The sequence below is a fragment of the Muntiacus reevesi genome, chromosome 1, assembly GCF_963930625.1.
Source record: "Muntiacus reevesi chromosome 1, mMunRee1.1, whole genome shotgun sequence".
In the NCBI taxonomy this organism is placed as follows: domain Eukaryota; kingdom Metazoa; phylum Chordata; class Mammalia; order Artiodactyla; family Cervidae; genus Muntiacus; species Muntiacus reevesi.
This window is the reverse complement of record NC_089249.1, coordinates 179,849,314-179,873,771: the sequence shown is the minus strand read 5'-3', so window position 1 is coordinate 179,873,771 and position 24,458 is coordinate 179,849,314. Positions and strand designations below refer to the sequence as shown.

At 46.8% G+C, this 24,458-nt stretch overlaps 1 protein-coding gene across 1 annotated transcript in view; it reads right to left on the bottom strand.

Annotated features, from left to right (window-relative positions):
• The window catches only part of GFPT2 (glutamine-fructose-6-phosphate transaminase 2), a 43,586-nt gene extending 19,657 nt beyond the window's left edge, over nt 1-23,929 (bottom strand). The window contains exons 1-7 of the mRNA XM_065917240.1: nt 23,824-23,929; nt 8,335-8,442; nt 7,242-7,340; nt 6,241-6,366; nt 3,919-3,977; nt 3,136-3,270; nt 1,382-1,443 (exon numbers count right to left, since the gene is read on the bottom strand). Of these exons, the coding sequence (XP_065773312.1) occupies nt 1,382-1,443; nt 3,136-3,270; nt 3,919-3,977; nt 6,241-6,366; nt 7,242-7,340; nt 8,335-8,442; nt 23,824-23,830 (596 nt within the window). The 5' untranslated portion in view covers nt 23,831-23,929. The remainder of the gene's footprint in view (nt 1-1,381; nt 1,444-3,135; nt 3,271-3,918; nt 3,978-6,240; nt 6,367-7,241; nt 7,341-8,334; nt 8,443-23,823) is intronic.
• Nucleotides 23,930-24,458: the final 529 nt, after the last annotated feature.

The following is a 24,458-nucleotide window of genomic DNA, read 5'->3' as shown; positions in this document are numbered from 1 at the left end:
TATAGATAATTTAGAAAAATAAACTTTTATTGCTTCTTCACACTACCTTCTTCTGCATTCAAAATAGTAACATCACGATAACAGACTTTAAAAGGAGTTTCAAAATGTGACAGGGACCAACGAGCATTTTATAATTCTATAATTTGAAATGCTTAAGTTCCAAATGGCAATTTAGTTCCTGTTCAAGGAAAAATAAAATTATAATACATTCACATTATTTCCTGCCTTGATATTGTGATAGTCTGGGCCACAGGTACGTTCTCAATGGCTCCCCAGTGCCTTCTGCATGAAGCCTGCACCCACAGGGCAGCCTAGATCCTACGGAGCTGGACCTCTGCCACCTCCCGACTCCCCACCAGCTCTCGGGTTTCACGGGGTAGTGTCCAGACAACCCTGCTCGCTGCTGTCACCCATGCCGGGCACATAGAAGGCGTCAGTAAGCACACACTGAGACTACAGGAGCCTCAAGTCCCACCAGCGCCCCTCCCTGTCACCATCCTGGCCTAACTGCAGATCCCTCGCTTGGGGCTCCTTGCTCACGCTGGTTTCTCTGCCTGCCTTACCCAGGCCGACACCTGCTTCCCCTTGGGCCCCCTGTGCACTGCCTCCCAGCCCCCATCACAGAGAACGACATTCTCAGCCCAGCTCTGCCCTCCTGCACAACCAACTGTCCAGTCCTTAAGGGTCCAGTGTCCCTGGGTCCCCGGCTCAGCACGCAGCAAGTGCTCAACAAGTATTGGTTGGAGTGATGGATAGATGAATGGGTAGATGGTCAGATTGACTGTGGATGGAGAGACAGATGGATGGATAGAAGGGATGGACAGATGAATGAGTAGATAGACAAATGGTGGATGGAGAGACAGATGGACAGGTAGGTGGTATAACGGCACCCACACACCCACTTGTGTGAACCCACACAGTACTGGGCTCTAACAGAAGGATGTGTGGGCTGACCCAGGCCCTCTCAGCTGATTCTTGGGTCACACCCGGCATGAAGGTGATGAAAGCTCTTGGCTTTCAAGGTCTCTTCTTTACTGGACTCAAATCAACATTCATTTTTGTTCTTAATTTCATGTTCATAATTTTACATGCTTTTTCTAAAGGGAATCTTTGAAACTGACCTGAAACCTGGATCTGCCCTTGCTATACAATTTTATTTTCAGTTGGAATTTATTGTCAATTCCTAAAAAAAAAAAATCTAGAGATTTCAAATAAATATCCAATTTTCTAGTTTCTCTTTTAAAGAAACCAGAAACTCCAGCCACAGTTGTCCTTTAGTACCTTCCACTTTGCCAGAGGCCCTGCTCCTACCTTGGGCCTCAAGCTAAGTGATTTTGTTTTATTTATTTGTAACTGGAATTGTCAGTGCATTCTGCCTTACCTTGTGGCCACGGCTTCTCCAGGGTAGTGGATGCTCTTGAAAACCAGGGCAAATGCACCTTCCTGAAAAGACAAGAAAGGAGACTGAAGAACAACTCACTCTGGCTAAGCTAGGCTGCTGCAGCCCAGTCAGTCCACGACTGCAGACAGCTCTCCCTGGGGCCTCTTCACTGCAGGCGGTCCTGGGGTCATTCACTCAGGGTACTGAATGCAAGATGGCACATGCACAGGGATGTCAGGAGGGGAACCAGAAACCGACCACTCCACAATCAAGCACCAAAGCCCGGAACTTGTGGATTTCACCGTGAGCAATACACATCGCCCTGTCCAGGCCCAGAAGGAACAGCTTCTGGCTCTGTGATGAACTGGGTGGACTGCTGCGGCTAGGAAATGAGAACTGCAGGGGTGCGGCCCTGGGCCTCAGGGACTGTACCTACTCAGGGAGCAATCATGAGGATGAAAGGGGCTAAACTAGGACCTCTATTTAGCTCCACACACGTTAGTGCCTGGGTTCAAATTCGGGCTCCTCGCCTTAACTGGGCAATCGTTTCAGTCTTCTTTGTGCCTCGTGGTGAGCGGCCATCTTGTACAGTTTCTGTGAGCCAAAGCATTTTAAGTGCCTAGAACACTGCCTGCCATGGAAGCATGAGTTGTTATAATTATTATTTCTATGGCAATAACGACTCTGTGTCTTACCTTGTTGGTTTGTGCAAATCAGAATTAGAATATAGCTCTCCTATCTCAAGACTCCAAATACTCTCCTTATTTAAAACCTTGATGCAAAACTCTCTCCTACATTCTGACCATCCATACTAACCAGGACCCTACTTGACCTTATGTACAGCCAGCTATCAGTCTGGATTTCTAAGACTTGGGAACCTGGGCACACCCAGGGTCTTACACTATGGCCAGTGTGCCAGAGATACCCGGGGCCAGCAACTCCAGGCCTCTAAGGGTCTTTCAAACTGCCCCAGATGAAGGGGGTTTAGACAGAATCTGAGGAGCCTGATATTCATCCTGCTGGTTTGTCAACAATGAAGTAGGACTGAACAGAAAAGTTCTTCCCAGTCTCTGCCAAAAAGAGCTCTGTGTTGCTACGGGTACACCGCTGACGTTTAAAAGGGCCACCACTGGGATGCATTCCCAAAATTTAAAATTACAAATGGGAAAGAGGAAATACTATGCTGCAAAACTAAACTGGTTCACTGTGCATTAGTTATGGGACAGGCTTTTATTTATAAATATGTTCTCTAAATTAAGGTCCCCCAAGACAGGAGTCATACGGCAAAGGGTTTAACAGTAGACTTACTTAAAAAAAAAAAGACTGAAAAGACAAAAGGGTCACATATTTTAAACTGCAGTGTTTGTACCCAAAGAAGCCTCTGACCCCAGATGTTCCAGACTCTTGGCCCTGAACACTGTCTCCAAACTGCCCCCATCTTGGGGGAAACTATGGACGTCACCGATGCTCAGAGGGTGGACTCTAGCAAGTCTGGAGCCCTCTCCTCCTCCCTCCACCATCCCACGGAGGGCCTACTCTATCTCCTTCTCCAAAGAGGGGTCTCTCCTGGGCAGTCCCCCACCAAAACCTCAGAACTCCTCCCATATGTACAAGGATGCAACCTTTTAAGGCCAGACACTGTGGATAAGCCATCTTTAGTCCTCAGGTACTTGGTGCGGGTTTGCCTAATAAATGCTGATGAAAACTGTAAAGGAATGAAGGGAGGGTTTAGACAAGTGAGAACTGTAACTTACCAGCTGCTGAATGACTCTCTCTACCAGAGTTGAAAATGTAATGTCCTCAGTTTCTCTGTTGTCGAACACGTATTTAATCAGCTTGGCAATGGTTTCCGTATCTGTTTCTGACTCAAACTCATAGCCTTTGCTTTCCTGGAATATTTGGTTGGACAAAGTGTCAGATAACAGGTATTGTGCAATGTTGGCCTGGCCAGCTCCCTCTCCTCCCTCATGACTTGTCCTTGGAGTGACTTAAGGCGAGAACAAGGAAAACAGGGAAGGGATGAGAAATGTTTGCCTGAGTCCCACAGCCTAACACAGCTGAGTCACTCTAGTCTTCCCTGAGATCATCCCGCCTCAGAAGCTTGTCCTTGCAATTAATCTGGACATTGCAAAAAATGTAGCAATCAAAATGATCAAATACACTGAGTCAAATCCACCACCTCCCAACCAATACCACAACCTCTTCATACTTGAAACACTTGCGTCTGTCTTCCCACCCTGCATTCCATTTGGTGTATGAGTCGGTATGTTATTTAGTGAATACACTTTGTTCTTGAGAATCTGCTGTGAATCTGAAACAACATTTGAGGTAAATGTGAATGCCCTTCCCTCTCCTCCAGGGAGATCTGGGAAGGAGGCTGAGCTAGGGATAAGGTCAGCGTCCAATGTGGTGACGTGGCCAAGAGTGGATGGCAATTTGCTCCTGCCTTTTTTTCTCCAGGAAATAAGACGGTTGGAAAGTTTCTGGGAAAGACCAATATCTCTTGACTTAGATATTACCCAGGGGCAGTATCTTACCAGAAATTTCCTCAGGTCTTTGTAATTTGTGATGATCCCATTATGGATGACAACGAATTCTGGAAGAAAAGTTTAGTCAAGAGAGAAATGCTATGAAAATGTGAAGTTCAAGTCAGATGTGAAGACAGACAATTTGACAGCTTGAAACTCTACAAACTTTGCTTATACAGACACTTGTGTTAAGCAAACTTCATTTATAGAGGTGAGAACTGACATCTGCCACGACTTCAATTTAAACCCGAGGAAATAACACATTTCTCCTTTGATAAAAAGCATCCATCAGCCTGGCCATGCACTGAGTTCTGATTTGTGGGCTACAATATCATGAAATAGATGTTGGTATTTATGTCACGTGAGATGATTAACCCTTCATTACCTATTAACTGTCTTCACATCCACTCCCTTCTCCATTTTTTTTTCATATCTATTGTGACATAGTTTCCTCACATTGTTTTCTTAACCCTGTCACACTTTCTCTCATCAGAGCCTATTGTCTTAACTTCTCATCAATAATTTGTTTTCAAGAATCTGTGTTTTCTTTGTAAAAGACTTCTTTGTGTAATTTTTGTATGCAATGCAGCTGTTGGGTATAAGTCTTCCTTGAAAGAATGCTCTTCGGCTATCAGTGATGAGAGAGAAACCTTACGAATCTTGTTTCCTGGTTGTTTTCTTTTCAATTATTCATCCTGAGTCAGGGCAGGCACTTCCAAGTTTGGGTGTGGAGGGATCTCCTTGGAGCCTCCCTGCTTTGGGGACACAGACTCACTGTCTGCACTGAGGTGGGATCCACCCTATCATGTGAGTGGGCAGGAGGCTGGGGTTGATGCGGCTGCTCTGCTGAGAGGCATGCCCTGGGTTTCCCTGTTCTCTGGAAGAGGCTTCACCCTCCCAGACTGGGCAGGGGGAGCTGCCTCCAGGCACCAGTGTGAACAGGGGCAAAGGCACCAGGGAGGTGCTATCTCCTGTGGCCTGACTTCCACAACAACTAACAGCAAGTGAGGCTTGTCAAGTGTTTAGTTAATAGTATTGAGTGGGCCAAAAAGTTTGTTTCAGGTTTTTCCCTAAGATGTTACAGAACAAATTTTTCAGCCAACACAATAAATACCCTTGGTGGCTCAGATGGTAAAGAATCTGCCTGCAGTGCAGGAGACCAGGGCTTGATCCCTGGGTAAGGAAGATTCCCTGGACAAGGAAATGGCAAGCCACTTCAGTATTATTGCCTGGAGAATCCCCATGGACAGAGGAGCCTGGCGGGTTACAGTCCATGGGGTCACGCAGAGTTGGACACGACTGAAGTGACTAACATGTTCAGCATGTTCATTAAACACCCCACAGCTACCCTGATGTATCTGAGCCCTGCTCTAATACGATGCTTGGCAAGAACTTGCATTATGCTGCATTTGGGAATCAGCCTGGGGGTTGGGGGCCCTGGCTGACTCCAGAAATCATGCTCTCTCCCGGACGCTCTTCCCATCATGACCAGGTGTGGGTTGTGGAGTTTTCTGACCTGACCAGGCCCAAACTAGAGTGGTGACCCTCTAGATGATGTCTCAGACCTTTGTTGCCCTTGAAGCCCTGTAAGGAGTCAGGGATTATCCCCTGCCTTCTCATATGCCCATGTATCCTGCTCCCAGAGGCCCTGACACCCCTGGGGGCTGAGCACAGAGTCTCTGAGAGCTTCCGGCGGCAGCTCCGAACCCACACGTCCTGCCTGTGTGTGAGGGAGCTGGGGGCACCGTTTAAGGGAGCCGCCACACAGAGAGCCGTCCTGTGGGCTCAGGCAAGCCATGTGGGCCCAGGCCTACTGGGGGCTGACGTGCTGCGAGGGGACTTGGAAGGTCAGGATTGGAGCAGGCACCTCAGGTGTTAGACAAGATCAGCACTTCTACCTGCCCTGGTGCGGACCACTCTCTTCAGAGGCAGGGCTGGGTACAGCCGGATGAGAGATGAACTCAAACCTTTCCTCAGGCACTCTGCCCTCTGGAACACCCTGGTCCCTAGTCGAGAAACAATGCCCAGGTCTTCAACCCTTTGCACCACCAAGTCCCCCTGAGGCTGGGTCCCCAGGGCCAACAGAATTTGTGGGAAGGGCCACTATGTTCCTGCGGATGCCCATGGAGTCAGCACTCCCCACAGGCATCTGCACTTAGGAGGCCAGGTTGAATTTGCCTCCTGTCCAGGACCCAGGGTCACCAGTTTGGATACTCAGGGAAGACAGGGCAGCTGAGAAGCCAGGTGGCGTTGAGTGTGGATCAAGTCTGACACACACGTCACAGGGCCAGTCACGCCCCTGGGGCAGGGGAGCAAGGCTGTACTACATACCGTTGCCTTTGTCTGAGCGCTGCGGGTGGCTGTTGACAGCATTGGGCACCCCGTGAGTGGCCCAGCGTGTGTGGGCAATGCCAAAGTGGGTCTCAAACTCCACTTTCAAGTCCATGCTGTCTTGTTCTAGATGAAGGAAAAATGTTTGCCACACTTTAAAAATAAGCATTGACATGATGCTGTTACCTAAGGTGGCTTCATTAAATGGAGACATCAGCCACACCAAAAGTACATTCCATCATAAACCACAAAGGCCCCATTCTGGGAGTTTCTGCCAGACCCTCGTGTTACTTAGTACTTATCAATAACTTAACTCACTTACTTGAAATAAACTCACTTTAAAAATGAAGGCTCAGGGATTTCCCTGGTGGTCCAGAGGCTAAGGTTCTGCACTCCCCATGCTGGGGGCCCGTGTTTGATCCCTGGTCAGGGAACTAGATACCACATGCTGCAACTAAGAGCTGGCTTCAGCTATAATAAAGAAGATCCCACGTGTTGCAGCTAGGACCCAGTGCCAAATAAATAAATAATTAAAGAAAAAAAAATAAAGGCTCAGACGGTAAAGCGTCTGTCTACAATGCAGGAGACCTGGGTTCGATTCCTGGGTCGGGAAGATTCCCTGGAGAAGGAAATGGCAACCCACTCCAGTACTCTTGCCTAGAAAATCCCATGGATGGAGGAGCCTGGTGCAGGCTACTGTCCATGGGGTCGCAAAGAGTCGGACATGACTGAGTGACTTCACTCACCATAAATGGGAAAGCAGAATCATTTGCCAGAAAAATTAAAATACGTAAGTACTAAATATTGAAAAAGAGATACTCAGAGCACCGTCACCTGAAATAAACCATCCCATGCTCTGGGCAGCAGTTTTGCAACATGGATTTAACCCTCCTCCTAAAGACGAATAGGTTAACGTCTTTAGCCTCCAATGCTGCTGGGATGAGAGCTTCTCAAGCAGCCTAGGCTGTATTTGCTTCGAACTCGTCAAGTCCTCCACTTACTGTAAAGCTCTTCATCAAGGGCCTTGACATTTCCTCTTTTCTTGACTAGTTGGATATGCCTTTCTTTGACTTCATTATTATTTCCATCAATTGCCACACCTGTAAAGAAAACATGATTTTTGTACTGGAATTTGTTTTATCTCTCACACTTCATTATAGGGAGCAACCCAGGGGAGGGCTACACAACTGTGAATTTATTGGTTCTCATTCCTTAGGCTTGCAGCCCAGAAGAGAACCAGACAGTGTTAGAATATCAGCTTGGAAAGAGGAGGCTATGGCTGTGGCAGTGCTTCCCAGCAGGCAGGGAACACACGCTTGAGCCCTGCTGTGGCTGCTCACCCAGGATAACTCCTGGGAGCCTGCCTGTAGGAGGCATGCCACTGTGTCTGCCACCAAAGGCAGTGGGCTCATTTAAGAAAGCTTCTGTGCTTTGCACTCTGGCACTGTAACAACAGCATTTCCACTGCACTAGTGCTCCTGCCATCTTCCACCTTGCTTTCTAATAAGAATTTATGGTGGTGGTGGTGGATTAGTCACTAAGTTGTGCATGAATCTTGCGACCCCATGCGACTGTAGCCTGCCAGGCTCCTCTGTCCATGGGATTCTCCAGGCAAGAATGCTGGAGTGGGTTGCCTTTTCCTTTTCCAATTAAGAATTTATAGGGATATATAATTATCTGGCTCTTCTTTCTTCTCCTAAGGTTGCTTAATTAAAAATGGGAACAGACTAAATAGCCACCTCTTATGTGGATGGAGAAGTGAACTGTGAGATGGTCATCCAGAGGAGTACTGTGCAGTCACTTAGATTATGTTAGCAAGCATTGAGGATAACGGAAAATGACAAGGCAAGTGAAAGAAGAATACAAAATTACAGAATGGCATAATTGTAATTAGGTAAAAACAATAAATAACTGCATGACACTTCTACTGTCCCAAGACCCCAGATGACCAGAAGAGGTATTGATATTGATGGGGGGCACTTTTGATGGGTTTTTTCTTACCCTTGTTTTTCCTTTCTATTTTTCTATAGAAATCTTCAAATTTCTTTAACGAACAAGCCTTATGTTTGCATGGTGGTCTCCTTTGGAGCTTACCTGCTGAGTCATAGCCTCTGTACTCAAGCCGCTGCAGGCCCTTGATGAGGGTTTCAAAAATCTCCTTCCTTGTCCGGGGGACTCTGTAATTCATGTAGGCGAAGATTCCTGTTAAAAGAGGGGGAAATCATACATTTACAAAACACTTGGTTCATGTTTAGAAGAAAACACTTCCGGAGACACAGACACCACTGGACGTGCCTCACCGGAGAGCTTCCTCTGCCTGCAGAGGACGGTGTGGCCTTCCCCAGACACAGTGGAAGAAGAGCCAAACTCCCTTCCTGCTTCTAGAAGGGCATGGTATGCAGTCCTCCTGCAGTGACTAAAGGACTCACAAAGCCTGTGAAGAACACACACACACACACAGCATGGCCTTGCAATTCCACGATTTCTCTGATGGACATACTTGCAGAAGACATGGTTCACTGTGGCAGCATTTATAACAGAAAAGATCAGCAAAACAAAGCAACTACCTGGGGACACCTGGAAGTCCCCGCTCTGTGAACTCCTTGGGTTTGCACCGAACACTCCTAGGAAGAGTGATAAGGAGATCACCCCAGCCTCCCGCCACAGGTAGGAGCAGGGGCTGGGACCTAAGTTCCACTTTCCACTTGGCCTTGCGGCTTGGAGCATTACATTCAACAAGCACTGCTGTTACACAATAGCAAGCATAAAATCATCTCTTGGCCCCACAGAGAATCCTTATCATCAAGGAAGGCCTACCAATCGAGAAGATTTTGTTTGGCTTTATTTTCAGCAATCATATATCAAAACAAGATTTTACCAAATAGGAAAAAACAGTCATCATGTTGGTTCTTTTCAAACTCCTCCACTCTAGTGCTTGAGACTATGAACCCTAGGTCTGTGTCTGTCTTGCTCTGGGAGTGTTCCAAAACATCATCTCTCTGTCCTTTTGCCCTACACAGGAAAACTTGCCTCTCTCACAGTCCAGCTCCAACCCCACCTTCTGGGGCAGGCTTATCCGGGCCCTGGCCAGAAGAGTTCACTTGCTCTGGTGGCTGCTGCCCAATGCTCTTACATCCTGAGACATCTAAATCTCCTGACAAAGTCACAGCAGGTGCTTCTATCTTTATATTTCTTACTGTGTCTTGGCACATGGTCCTTGTTCAATAAATGCATGTGGAATAGTGTTAAGTAAGGAAATAAGGGTTAGTTGCTCAGTTGTGTCCGACTCTTTGAGACCCCGTGGACTGTAGCCTGCCAGACTCCCCTGTCCATGGAATTCTCCAGAAAAAAATACTGGAGTGAATTGCCATTCCCTTCTCCAGGGGATCTTCCCAATCCAGGGACTGAACCCGAGTCTCCTGCACTGCAGGTGAATTCTTTTACTGTCTGAGCTGCCAGGGGTGCTGAATAAAATGACCACAAATCTGTATTAACTTAAGAGTCCATTGATGGATGAATGAACAAAGAAACCATGGAATATATATATATATATATATATATATATATATATATATATATATATGTAGTATTAATGGAATATCATCCAGCCATAAAAAAGAAATCCTGCCATTTGTGACAATATGCATGAATCTTAAGGACAATATGCTAAATGAAGTATATCAGACAGAGAAAGGCAAAAATTGTATGATCTCATTTATATATAGAATCTAAAAAAACTAACTCATGAATAACGAAATCAGATTAGTGGTTGCCATAGGTAGTGGGTAAGGGGTGAGGGAATTACGTGAAGGTGGTCCACAGGTAGAAACTTCCAGTTATAAGATTAATTCTGTGGATGTAATGTATAGCATGGTGACTACAGTTAATAATATTCTATTGTATATTTCAAAGTTGCTAAGACAGTAGATCTTAAATGCTCTTATCACAGTGAAAAACTTTTAAATATGTGAGGTGATGAATGTTAACTAATCTTACTGGGGGTAATCATTCTGCAACATGTATATACACGCATGAATGCATGCTAAGTTGCTTCAGTCATGTCTGACTCTTTGCAATCCCATGGACTGTAGCTTACCAGGCTCCTCTGTCCATGGGGTTTCTCCAGGTAAGAATACTGGAGTGGGTTTTGCCATGCCCTCCTTCAGAGGATTTTCCTAAACCCAGGAATTGAACCCACATCTCTCATGTCTCCTGCATTGGCAGGCAGGTTCTTTACCGCTAGAACCACCTTGGAAGCCCATGTATACACATAAACACATACCTATATAACACATACCAATACATATATACATATACAAATCACTATGTTGTGTACCAGTCAGTCCTAAATACTCATTGGAAGGACTGATGCTGAAGCTGAAGTTCCAATACTTTGGCCAACTGATGCGAAGAACTGACTCATTGGAAAAGACCCTGGTGCTGTGAAAGACTGAAGGCAGGAGGAGAAGGGGATGACAGAGAATGAGGTGGTTGGATGGCATCACCGACTTGATGGACATGAGTCTGAGCAAGCTCTGGGAGTTGGTGATGGATATGGAAGCCTGGTGTGCTGCAGTCCATGGGGTCACAAAGAGTCAGACACAACTGAACAACTGAACTGAACTGATGTTGTGTACCTTAAACTTACATGTCAACTATATGTCAACTATATCTCAATAAAACTGGAGAAAAAATTTGCCAAAGATAAACCTTGGAGAGGGCAAACTGCCAGCATATAACTGAGGACTGATAATGATTATATAGCAAACCACTCATGTGATATTTCTGTAATGTTTCTAGATTAGATTCAAGTGAATACTGTATAATTGAATGAATGATTAAACTTCAATTAAGTAAATATTATATGCCACCGACTCAATGAGCATGAGTTTGAGCAAGCTCCAGGAGTTGGCGATAGACAAGGAAGATGGCTGGACAGCATTACCAAATCAATGAACGTGAACTTGGGCAAACTACAGAAGATGGTGAGGGATAGGGAGGCCTAGTATGCTGCAGTCCATGCAATTGCAAAGAGTCGGATACAACTGAGCAACTGAAGTGAACTGAACTGAATTGAAGCTGTAACAAGGGTCACATCACGTGAAACATAACTTGCTAAAATTAATCTAGACACACTCAGTCAAAAAAAGATGATAAAATTATACAGTGCTAAAAATTATATTTTGCATTTCTAGGTACTGTATGCTACTGTATATAGGATATATTTGCACACAAGTATTAAGATGTAGAATTTATATTTTAAAACATGCGCAGTGTGCTTTCTGAGCAGTTACAGACGTTTTCCTTTAAAAATGGCCAAGGATAATTTTGGTAGTCAGTTATTTTTGTCTTCTAGGTCAGGTGAGAAGCATTTACCCAGCTAAGCATCTGTGCTTCAGGAGCTCACAATTTATCCTACACTTCAAACCTAAACATGTCTGGCCACAAGATGTATTTTTGTCAACTTACTTAAATATAAAAAAAGACCATTACCTTTTAATGTAAATTTTTAACAGTTCTAATAGGATACAGGGGCTTCCCTGATGGCTCAGTTGGTAAAGAATCTGCCTACAATGCAGGAGATCCAGGTTCAAGTACTGGTTTGGGAAGATCCCCTGAGAAGAAAATGACAACCAACTCCAGTATTCTTGCCAGGGAAACCCCATGGACAGAGGAACCTGGCAGGCTATAGCCCACAGGGTTGCACAGAGTTGGACATGACTGAGCAATTAAACCACCGTTGGGATACAAGTCATATGTTGTTGCTGTTCAGTTGCTCAGTCACATCTGACTCTTTGCGACCCCATGGACTGCAGCATACCAGGCTTCCCTGTCCCTCACCACCTCCCAGAGTTGGACCAAGTTCACATTCATTCCACCAGTGATGCCATCCAGCCATTCATCTACCTTCTGCTCTCAATCTTTTCCAGCATCAGGGACTTTTCCAATGAGTTGTCTGTTGGCATGAGATGACCAAACTACTAGAGCTTCCATATCAGTCCTTCCAGTGAACGTTCAGGATAGATCTCCCCAAGATTGACTGATTTGATCTCCTTGCTCTCCAAGGGACTTTCAGCAGTCTCCTCCAGCACCACAGTTAAAGGCATCAATTCTTTGGCGTTCTGCCTTCTTTATGGTCCAGTTCTCACAATTATACCTGACCACTGGAAAGACCATAGCCTTGACTATACAGACTTTTTTCAGTAATGTCTCTGCTTTTCAACACATTGCCTAGGTTTGTCATCGCTTTCCTGCCAAAAAGCAATAGTCTTCTGATTTCATGGTGGCAGTCACCATCCACCATGATTTTGGAGCCCAAGAAGAGGAAATCTGTCACTACTTCCACTTTTCCCCTTCTATTAACCATTCAGTAATGGGAGTGGATGCCATGATCTTAGTTTTTTAAAATATTTAGTCTTAAGCCAGCTCTTTCACTCTCCTCCTTCACCTTCATCAAGAGGCTCTTTAGTTCCTCTTCACTTTCTGCCACTAGAGTGGTATCATCTGCCTATTGGAGGTTGTTGATGTTTCTCCCACCTATCTTGATTCCAGCTTGTACCTCATCCAGTCCAGCATTTCTCATAAGTCACATACCATAATATTATACACTTGAAATAGTATATAATACAATGGTTTTTAAGTACATTCACAGAGTTGTGTAGCCATCACCAAAATCTATGATTAGGTAAAACTTTTCATAATATTAACTTTTTTGCAAAAAAAGTAGGAAGTTCCCTGGAGGGATATGGTGAAATTCCAGTCAATGTAACGAGCACACAGCTATGAGAGCTGGCTATATGAAGGATGGAGCAACTCACAAACCATTTTTGTATCTTTTAAACTGCAAAACTTTCCTGGCACCTTGGGAATTGCTCTAGAATTATACCTACATTTCACAAAATGGAGCTAACAGCCATTGCAAATGACACAAAGGCCCACCCACAGGCCAGTTATTTTAAATCCAAAATACCCTTCTGAAAGAGTGCTATATGGCTCTGCTCTTAAATTCTCCCCTGTAATTCCCCTTCCTCTGAGTCACACTTCACTTCTGAACTCATGTCAGGCACATACACACCTCTGGCTCTGAGATCTACAACAGCCTCCTTGGTTGCGGCTGCCTTGACTGCTGCTCCACAGTCCCTGATGGGCTGGAATAAGCTGGAACGGCTAAAGGGTCCTGGCGCTCAGGAGCACCAGCTGTGTCCACACCCAGCTGGGAGGCTTGGCAGCCACTCAGACACTGTTTGGTTGATTACTGTGGTGAGAGGGGTTGCCAAGAAGTGGTTTTCAAGGTCTTTGCGCAAGAAGGCATAAATCTAACTTCTAACATGAAATCTCTAGCATACCAACATGTGTTCAGTAAGTTCTTTTAAGCACTGTTTCTCTCCTCTGCTCTTGGCTGCACTCTCCCTGCATGCTACCAGATGAGAGTGAATAAACCAGCACCTCCATGAGGCTCTTACTGTTTTAAAAATAATGATATAGCATACAAAGCTGCTTTCTCAGGAATCTTGCTTGCTATTCATGTCAGATTTCCCTTCTGGAATCCCTTCCATCAGCAATCAGAGTTGCAGAGAGAATCCATTTTTTACCTATGAAATCAGTTAAGATCAACCAGTTTTTGACAATAAGAGTTTAAATTTGTGCACTCTCTTGGAAGGCAACTTGCAATCTCTCAAATTAAAATGTACACATCTGGTGATCAAGCTTCTGCACTTCTAGGAATGTATCCAGCAGACACTTGTGCTGAGATTCAAGTGTGCATGCATGAAGATAATTGCTCAGTGCTGTTTGTGGTAGCTGAAGACTGGGGACAGCCTGACTCCTAGCAGGGCCCAAGTAAGTGATGGCGCAGCCACATGTGGCCACTGCAGGGCCACAGGCAGGCAGCCCTACATAGAGCATAAGGTAAGGCTGTGTGTTCTCTTGGAAAACAAGCTACATCTCCAAGATGTGTCAAGCGAAAGAGTGGCCTGCAGAGTATGAGTAAATTATCTAAGGTGGGGCAGGAAGACATGCAGAGTATTGCTGGGAGAGCCAGGGAACAGTGATGGCCTCTGATGAGGATGCTGACAAGAGGCAGAGATTTCTTTTCTGCTGCATATGTCCTTTGTGTACAGTCAGGAATATTTTGCCATGTGCCTGCATATAGTATTTTACTATGTGCTGCTATACATATTGTACATATATAATTAGAGAGTGGTGGGTACAGGATTGTCATCTAGCCCAGTTTGACCTCACTGTAGCTCCCCAGCTCTGCTCACCTGGAGGAACAGTAGCCTCCACAAGTGAGAAAGCACTGTCTTATAGCCGGTCTCATATGGAACAAGACAGCCTTAGGGTCACCACACCTGAGTGACTCCTCTTTCGCCTGCTCACTAGTCTGTGACAGTGAGAAGCATAGAAGGTAGCAGCTACCACCTGCTACCTTTGCCAAATGCTGATTTCAAATCCCAGCCCACCCCTTGTTCTGTCTGTGTGGCCTGGAGCAAGTCACTGACCTCCCAGGGGAGCATGGTGATGGCGCCACCTACTTCCCAGGGCTATTGAGAGAATTCACAGGAGTCTGTGTAAAGCAGCAGGAACAGTGTCTGTGGCTGTGAAAAAGGAGCAGGCAAGGAGCTTCTTCCTCCTGGGGAGAATGTGGCACAAATGCAGGTATGCATACGGCACAAGAAGCTCTTGAAAAATGATTAAATAAAACCACAAGGAAAACAGTACCATTTTACTGTTATTTGTTTTTGGCTTTCTTCTTGGGGAAGTGATGGTTAAACCAAATGTGTGATCTGGTGACAGCTTGATTAAGATGTAAATCATCCCATACACATTTCTCTGACCCACAGGGGCCACATCACTGAGCTAAGTGCTGCTGAGACGGCCCAGTCAGGGGGCCTTGCAGGCGGAGTCAGGAGAGGTCATGGTTCACAGGGACCATCCCCCTGCTCAGGAGATTTGCAGGCAGAGAGGCTAGATGCTGAGAGGTGGGAAAGGGGCAGAGGACTCTTGGCCTGGCTCTCTGAAGAGGTGGCTTCAATTCATCCTGCAGGGGCCAGCTGACAGGTCACCCACCTGGCCTATTGCAGGCTGTCCCCTCTCCCAGCTTTTAAAAAGTCACACAGCCCTTTATTTCCCATATAGCACTTCCCTTCTTGTCTTCTGTCTGACTCCCTTCTGGATTATAACCTTCATGAGGATGGAGACCACACATGTCTTGTTTATTTGTCTATCCATTGCTTATTCATTGCCCAGAACCCAGAGCAGAGCCTGGTACATTTTAGGTGCTCAGTGACTATTTTTTTGAATGAATAAATGCATCAATAAATGAACAGGTTTAGGGAGTTATCTCAGAGAAGGTGACCTTTGAGCTGGGCTGGAGACAGTCACTCTCAATGCATGAGCAGTGAGAACCTCAGTGTGTAAACACTGGGGACACAAAGGCCAGAGAGGTAGGTAGTGCTGAGCCTGATGTCCCTGCGTGTTAGCTCCTTTCACCAGGGCAGGAAGGCACTGCTCCAGTGGTAATCTCAAGACACTCAAGACACACAAAGACATATGCCCCAGCATTACCCACCCCCAGCCACCATGTACTATGAGCATCCTAGGGCTGGAGTGGAGAGCTTTCTAGATAAATGGACCATGTCCTGGGGAAGGATCCCAGAAGGGGCTGCAGAGTAAATCACAACCATTACTATGATCGGTTATGAAGCGTTCCCATGTGTCAATCTCATTTTATCTAAACCTCACAATGCCTATGCTCAGGCTGTGGCTCCCATGGACAGACAGGGCATTTCTGGCTCCAAGGCCAAAGAGTTGAGTAATTCACAACTAGGTATACCTGACTGCAGACGGCTCAACACTGCTGCTCCCCCAATTAGCATAAGACCTGTCTCAGAATTCTACCCCCAAGGGATGAGAAATAGTTAGCAGATGGGATTTGGCTTGTGGGGAGACGCCCACCTGGCTGCTGATGGACACACTCAAAACTCCCTGGTGGGGTCCAGGCCACCCTGATACACCCTCCCCTGACCCCTAGGAGGTCAACCTCTCCATGGGACACTCCTTTTTCTGACTCCAGCTTTCTCTTCCCATCCAGTCCCCTCCCCACAGAGCAGAGGCAAGCCACAGCAAGGCAGGCTCTCACTACATACCTCCCTCTCTTGCCCAAGAGGGATAGCAAAATCCCTCCAAGCTGGTTGGAGAAATGCCCAGTCCTGGGGCAGAGGCTACCTTGGCCCAACCACTGCAGCTCAGGGTATACCCTGTACCCACTCTGCCATCCTGGCATCCAGAGCCTCCAAACAGCTTTTCAGGGCCCCACTCTTTTTTTAAAAAGTTTATTTTATTGGAGGATAATTACTTTACAACACTGTGATGGTTTTTGCCATACATTGATATGAATCAGTCACATGTGCATGTGTCCCCCCACCCTGAACCCCCTCCCACTTCCCTCCCTACCCCATCCCTCTGGGTTGTCCCAGAGCACCAGCTCTGAGTGCCCTGCTTCATACATCAAACTTGCTCTGGTCATCTATTTTACATATGGTAATATACTTGTTTCAATGTTATTCTCTCAAATCATCCCACCTCTCCATCTCCCACAGAATCCAAAAATCTGTTCTTTACATCTGTGTCTCTTTTGCTGTCTTGCATATAGGGTTGTTGCTACTGTCTTTCTAAATTCCACATATATATATATATATATATATATATATATGTTAATATACTGTATTGGTGTTTCTCTTTCTGACTTACTTGACTCTTGCATAATAGGCTCCAGTTTCATCCACCTCATCAGAACTGACTCAAATGTATTCATTTTTATAGCTGAGTAATATTCCATTGTGTATATGTACTACAACTTCCTTATCCAGTCATCTGCCAGTGGACATCTAGGTTGCCTCCATGTCCTGGCTATTGTAAACAGTGCTGCGATGAACATTAGGGTACACGTGTCTCTTTCAGTTCTGGTTTCCTTGGTGTGTAAGCCCAACAGCAGGATTACTGGGTCAAATGGCAGTTCTATTTCCAGTTTTTTAAGGAATCTCCACACTGTTCTCAATAGTGGCTATACTAATTGGCATTCCCACCAACAGTGTAAGAGGGTTCCCTTTTCTCTACACCCTCTTCAATATTTACTGTTTATAGACTTTTTGATGGCAGCCATTCCGACTGGTATAAGATGGTGCCTCATTGTGGTTTTGATTTGCATTTCTCTGATAATGAGTGATGTTGAGCATCTTTTCAAGTGTTTATTAGTCATCTGTATGTCTTCTTTGGAGAAATGTCTGTTTAGTTCTTTTGCCCACTTTTTCATTTTTCTGGTATTGAGCTGCATGCACTGCTTATATATTTTTGAGATTAATTCTTTGTCAGTTGCTTCATTTGCTATTATTTTCTCCCACTCTGGAGGCTGCCTTTTCACCTAGCTTATAGTTTCCTTCATTGTGCAAAAGCTTTTAATTAGGTCCCATTTGTTTATTTTTGCTTTTATTTCCATTACTCTGGGAGGTGGGTCATAGAGGATCTTGCTGTGATTTATGTTAGAGAGTGTTCTGCCTATGTTCTCCTCTAAGAGTTTTATAGTTTCTGGTCTTACATTTAGAGCTTTAATCCATTTTGAGTTTATTTTTGTATATGGTGTTAGAAAGTATTCTACTTTCATTATTTTACAGGTGGTTGACCAGTTTTCCCAGCACCATTTGTTAAAGTTTTCTCCGTTGTATATTTTAGACTCCGTTGTCAAAGAAAAGGTGTCCATAGGTGTGTGGGTTTATCTCTGGGCTTTCTATTTTGTTCCATTGATCTATATTTCTGTCTTTGTGCCAGTACCATACTGTCTTGATGACTGTAGTTTTGCAGTATAGTCTGAAGTCAGGCAGGTTGATTCCTCCATTTCCATTCTTCTTTCTCAAGATTGCTTTGGCTATTTGAGGTTTTTTGTGTTTTCAGGGTCCCACTCTTAAAACTGATGAGAAGAGTGAGAAAAAGTTCTAAAGGGAAAAAAAAACACGGATAAACACAGAGGGAGTCCAGAAGAGACTGCACATGTGATTCAGGACAGAGACAAGCCCTTTGAGAGGGGACTGCAGTCCCTTGGCCCAGCCCACCTTGGGGGTCTGAGAATTCTAATGCTCCCTTCAAATATGGCTTGAGAGATCATCTAGGGACTCAGGACCAAACGCACCTCAGAGATTCATTCATGAGGCAGGGGTGCTTTAAACCTTCAAGTGAATTTGTTATTATAACAATGACCACAAGGAGGGGCGATGTCTCTGGATTTCTAGTCAGAACTAGGATCACTGAACTCATGGAACCTACCACCCCTGGGGTATAGGGTACAAGATGGGGAGAGGGGTCATTTGGGGCTTGGACGATGAGGGAAGAAGGTCTAAGTTCACAGAGGGTGGATTGGGGTCCATATTCCGATTCTGTGGCTATAGTTTTGGAAAACATCTCCACCTTTCCAAGGATCAGCTTCCCAATGAAAAGCACTGCCCTGTGATTGAGGGTGGACAGTCCCAGACAGAGTACCACCCGTACCTCACACAGGGTAGCGGCTTACTCCATTAGGGCTATGTCACCACCCAGCCAGGCTGGCACCCTCCACTCAGAGGTTGCTCTTTCCACTACTACCAATAATGCTTTTCAGAATTGAAGCATCTGATGTCCTTAGTCCATGAGCCTCGTAGAGATTAGATAATATTCTGAGTCCTAAACTGGAAGGCACGGCCAGTGAGATCTCTGCCTCATAGAATTCGTGTGTGTGTACGGTGTGTGTGTGTGTGTGTGTAAGAGAGTGTGTGCATGTGTGTGTTTGACTGCCAGGTATGTGTGTTGGGTGTGTATTGTGTGAGTCAGTACCTGTGTGTGAGTTTATGCTTGAGTGTCAGATGTGTATGTGTGTGTGGCATGCCAGGGGAGGTAGGATTATACTCTTCCAGGTGAAGGCCCCCAGGATGGAGGCCACCAGGCCAAGAGCAAGGGCTGCAAGAGGGGGCTTTGGCCTCTCTGGATGTCCAGGCCTCCCTCATGCAGACCAGGGGAGGCTACTTTATTCATGAAGCAGGGATGACAATTCCTGCTGCTTCCCTGCAGAGTGAGAGTAAAGTGAGTCAAGACGGAGGTCCCACAGCTGGGTCCTCAAGCAGAGGCAGAGGAGCCCCAAGGCCTGGCTCAGGGTCAGGAGGGGGTTGGCTCCTCTGGGGACAGCCTTACCCTGCTTCAGGCATCCTCGGGGCTCCAAGTTACTACAGCGCTTGAACCCCTGGAATAACAGGAGACTCTGCTTCCTGCGGTAAACGTGAGCAAGGCATTTTTCTTTTTAACAAAAAACTCGTGGTGTCCCTGTGCCATCAGCATTTCACCATTTCACCAAAACAAAGGGGAAGCAACACATAAATACTCTAAACTGTATTTTAAAAACTTTCAAGAAAATAGTTCAAACTGCCATATTAGGCTAGACTTTTCTTTTCTTTACAGTAAAATATTTCCTTTGAAAATTAAAGAGGCAGATGACTAGATGAAATTACTTGGCTTTGCACCTAATGTGTCTTCAGAACTTTCTCTAAAGAGTGCTTGTAACCTCAAGTTCCTATTCCTTTATAAGCAAATTTTGCTAAATATAAAAATAAACTCAATTTAAAAAGCCCCATTTGCTAATCTTATATCACAAAATCTCCAGAAGGTTTCTCAGAACTCGGGAAACTCCTGATGAATAAGATTGATGGGTAAATGGCATGATGATGGAGAGGAGGAGGAGCAGGAGGAGGATGAGGAGGAGGGTAGCAGCCTGTGCAGAGTCCCTGCTCTGCCAACCTCGCTGCAGCCCTCCGCACGAGAGTGCCAAAAAAGTCCCACAAGTAGGGGCGTTGGTGTTCGGAAGCTGCTGAGACTGGCTCCTAAGGACCAGCTGTGTGCATCGCTTCCCAGTGCTAAGCTCAGGGACCTCACATTTGATGACCTACCTGAAATCAGCCATGGTAAGAGTATTCATACCACAGAAACTGATGAACGAGCTAAAGAGTTGTTTAACATTTATCGGCACATCACTGGGTAGGGGGTTCTGTTTCTCAGGATTCCTGTAACTTGGAGAGGCAACAAGCTAGGTGACCTGACCCCAGAGTCTGAGCTCTATCAACTCAAGCCCAGTCTCTTCTGAGGCATCCATTCATGAACTGAACTGTTACAAGGGGGAAGGGAGTGTCAAATATGACAAGGTTCTGAGAGCCGAAAGAACTTAGGGACAAAAAGATGAGCTCTCCTGAGTCAAGTAATCTCCCTGACTTGCTGTTTCCTCAGCTAAGACAAGAGGCAAGCAAACCCCCATAAGCACTGACAAACTCTCCTGAAAGACCACTGTGCAGTAAACACACGGTGTGTGTAGTGTGTGCGTGTCCTGGCCTGTCTTGATTCTGGGGAATAAAACCTTGCCTGTGTCTTGCAGAAAGAGGTAAGTGGAAAGGGTATCACCTGCATGCATGGAGAGCAAGACGCACGTTATTTATATGACATGGGAACTGACTTTTAGAGAGAGTATGAAACCTACTTGGTCCAACTGGGTATGCAGCATGATGCCAGTGAAGGAAGGGGTATTTAACTGATGCCCATGTTCACCTTCTGACTGCAGCGGCTCTAGTTTGAGAGTGGAGTGCTGGGACCAGAGGAGGTGGGTGTTGACCAGCAGCCCTCTGGTCACCATGCTTCTGGCTAGCTGGACAATCTGTTGCTATGTGGGATTGGCAGCACTGGACTATTCTCAGGGAAAGCATCTGAAAGCAAGAATCCAGCTGTAGTAGGATGAATAATAGCCCACAAAAAGGTTACTAAACATATAGGGTTATAGTAGGAAATGGCAACCCATTCTAGTACTCTTGCCTGGGAAATTCTATGGACAGAGGAGCCTGGAGGGCTACTGTCCATGGAGTTGCAAAGAATCAGACATGACTGAGCACAAAAGATTTAAGAATTCACAGACAGGACATGCAATTCTTTCTGTCAAACCCCCACACATACATGCCATCATGCCCTTGCATATGTTGTGCCTTCAGTCTGGTATGCCTATCATCCTCTTCTCTCGGCAGAGCTCAGTCTTGAAATCAGACCTGCGGCACTGTCCCAGGCCCCTCCCTCTCTTCTGGGGAAAGTCAGTGTCCCTGTCTCCACTATGCTGGGGTCCCAAGCTCAGACTGCACGGGGGTCATCAGCTAACATGTGTGAGTGAAGCAGCTGAGTCAGCGTGGGAGAACAAGGGAGTTTGCACCTGTCATTCCAGGGGCCACTGTAAACTATTCAGAAACATGGACTCAGAGTTGCTCATCTTTGGATTTTTTCAAGGGAAGTCAAAATCCTACCTAATTATGTGAAATCTCCCAATTGTGTAGCTTGGTAAGTAATTAAAAAAATAAAGTTTCTGTTTCTGCACCAAACAGAAAGCTGTCTGTCTGCTGGTTTGGCATGGGGCTGCCAGGCTAAACTTCTCAGTTCATTGAAACTTTGAGGGTCATCTGCATAGTGAGCAAAGGGTCAACTAAAACTGGGTCTAGCTTCCTGTGGGAGAAGCAGCAAAGAGAAAGGGGATCAGGAGCCACTGTGAGCCTGGTCATCAGCAACTGATAAGGAAAGACCTCCAGTTCAACTCCTGCTGACCCCTGCAGAACCAGCTCCAGAGATCTGAGCTCTGAGATGGCTTCGAGGTGGCATCCCAGTGGAGCCACAGCCAGTCCAGAGAAAACAACTGCTCAAAGATGTGCACAGATTTCCCTGGGCCTCAATTTCCCGAAATGTAAAGTGAAGGGGGTAATTGGTTTATTCCAGGAGCACCTTCATGATTATTGCACTATCCTGGTATCAAACGCACAACTGTTTCTTGAATATTTTTCTATAAATTTGACAAAAGTTCCAAAACTTAAATAAGTACAAAAGGAAAACAGACATAAAGGAAAACCAGTATCACTTGCCATATATATACAGACCACACAATAATCCAAAAAAACACTAACAAACCAAACCAATGGGTTCAATTCCAGCCCACTATTTCTGTAAGCTCCGAGCCCAGGACAGCTTCCTCTGTGCAAGAATCAGAAATATGTAAAAGACACATTAGCGCCCAGCTAAGACTTTCTCTTGGCTACAAGAAAAGGAAACAATGTTCCCATGCAGTAACTCCACAAGACTTGACTTCACTGAGGGCTGGAGGGTGGGTTAGAGCCCTGATAGGTCAGTTACAGACTGAAGCTGGGATGAAAGTCAAGGTGGTCTTAAGGGCAAAAGGGCATCTGAGAGGAAGAAGGAGGGAAGCTGCTCATGCTAGAGGCGCAGACCCAGTGGGAGGATCTCAGTCTGGCTCCAAGACCACCAGGGGGCCAAGGGCCTTGAATGCCACACTAAGGAGTTTGGAACCCAAAGCCTTTTGGCAAAATTGCCACCTTTGCCTTCTCTCTCTCCCCAGGAATGGCCTACAGGCAACCCATTATATACAATACCAATGATGCCCAGGAATCTTGACATTTTTGCTGAGAGTTCCGGAATTTAAATTGATGTCTGTTTGACCTGGGGTAGCGGCATCCCAAAAATCTGGGGCCTGTTCCTCCATCAGTCGGTCCCTTTCCCGGTTTACAGGAGCGCCTGGCCTCAGAAACAAGGCCTGTACAGACTTTGGCCCACAGCTCACCGCTGGCACACTCCACCCCAGTAGCCCTCAGCAAAGTCAGACAGAGGCCTTTCATGGCTTCAAACGTTCCAACAGGTCCTCCACCCACAGGAGGCTGAAATGGGTAACTGAATCCCACTCAATTAAAAAAAAAAAAAAAAACGCACAGTGACCTTTTGTCCCAGCAGAAGTTCTCAGCCGTGTCCCCAGCAGGGAGGCGACCCAGCAGAGAGAGTAAGGGATCGTTGATGCGCGCGCCGGGCTGGGCCGCCCTCCCCACCGTTAAGGCGTCACCGCGGTACTCAAGAGGCGGGGCCCCAGTCCTCTCCCAGTCTAGTGCTGCTTCTCCCAGATTCGCCCGACGCTCGGCGGTTACTGTTGCTCCTTCCCTGTGCCTCGTCGAGCGCTCTTTGCAATAAAGGGGCGGCAATACGGAATCCACCCTTCTAGGGAGAAGAAGTTCACTTTGGGAAGCGAGGAGGACGCACAGGCCCTTCCCGGGCTCACCAGGGGCCGCTCCCCACACCACTGGGGCGGAGCAGGTGTGGTCGCCTCTCCTCAGTTGCTGGAGATGGAGAGCCGGATGGGCACCCCCAGCACGCTAGCTTGCATTTGGCCGCCTTTGTGGGAGACTTGGGGGCGCTTTTACCACTGGACATGAGGTGCAGAGGTAACACACCTCTGTGTTTCGAGGGCCCAGGACAGGACCAATTGCCTCCCCGATGTGGGTTGCAGACTGGGGTGAGGCGACCTTCTCCTTCACCCCGCAGTGGGACGGCCAACTCGGCTGCAGGCCCAGCCCGCGAGAGCCCCTCCTCGTCGGCGCCCCCATTTCGCGCCACCTCCAGTCCCAGGCACCCGGCTCTCGGGCCCAGGCTCTGAGATGCTGGGACTCCGGAGCCCGCGGCCGCCGCGGCGGTGGGCACTGCACTCACCACACATCTCTGCTGCTGCTCGCGCCCTTGCTGGATCCTGGCCTCCGCTCGCCGCTAACCGCCGTCTCTCCCGAGCGCGCCCGGGCCTCGGGTCCTTACAGCGGGAGCCCGCCGCCAGGGGCGGGGGCGGGGCGGGGCCTCTTCCCGGCTGTCCGCTCCCCATTGGCCGCCGGTTGTCGTGACAACGGCGGGCACCCGGCCCCCGCGAGTCTGCAAGCCGCCCAAGAGGGGCGGCTCCCGCGCTGTAACACGTGGGTGCAGGAAACAGGCGGGTGGTCGCAGCGAGCTTCCTGAGTTCAGATCGAGACTCAGCCACAGAGTAGGTGTGGTGGGACCTCGAGCAGGGGCCTGAGTCGCTTTGTGCTTCAGTTTCCCCATCTGTAGAATGGGCATAGCAATGAAACCTACCTCCCGAGATGTAATGTGGTTTCCAGTGTAAGTCACAGAGCCCTCTGTCCCGCACAATAAACCGCGTTTCGAGTGTGCGTCTCTCTGCGCACAGGTAGGCTCCTCTCAGCGCACAGGTAGGCTCAGAGATGGAATGGGACTTTGCCAAAATCCGGCAGAGGGGTCGCTGTCAGAACTTGAACCTGGGATTACCGCAGAGCCGGAAATCAGAGGCCGGGATTCCCCAA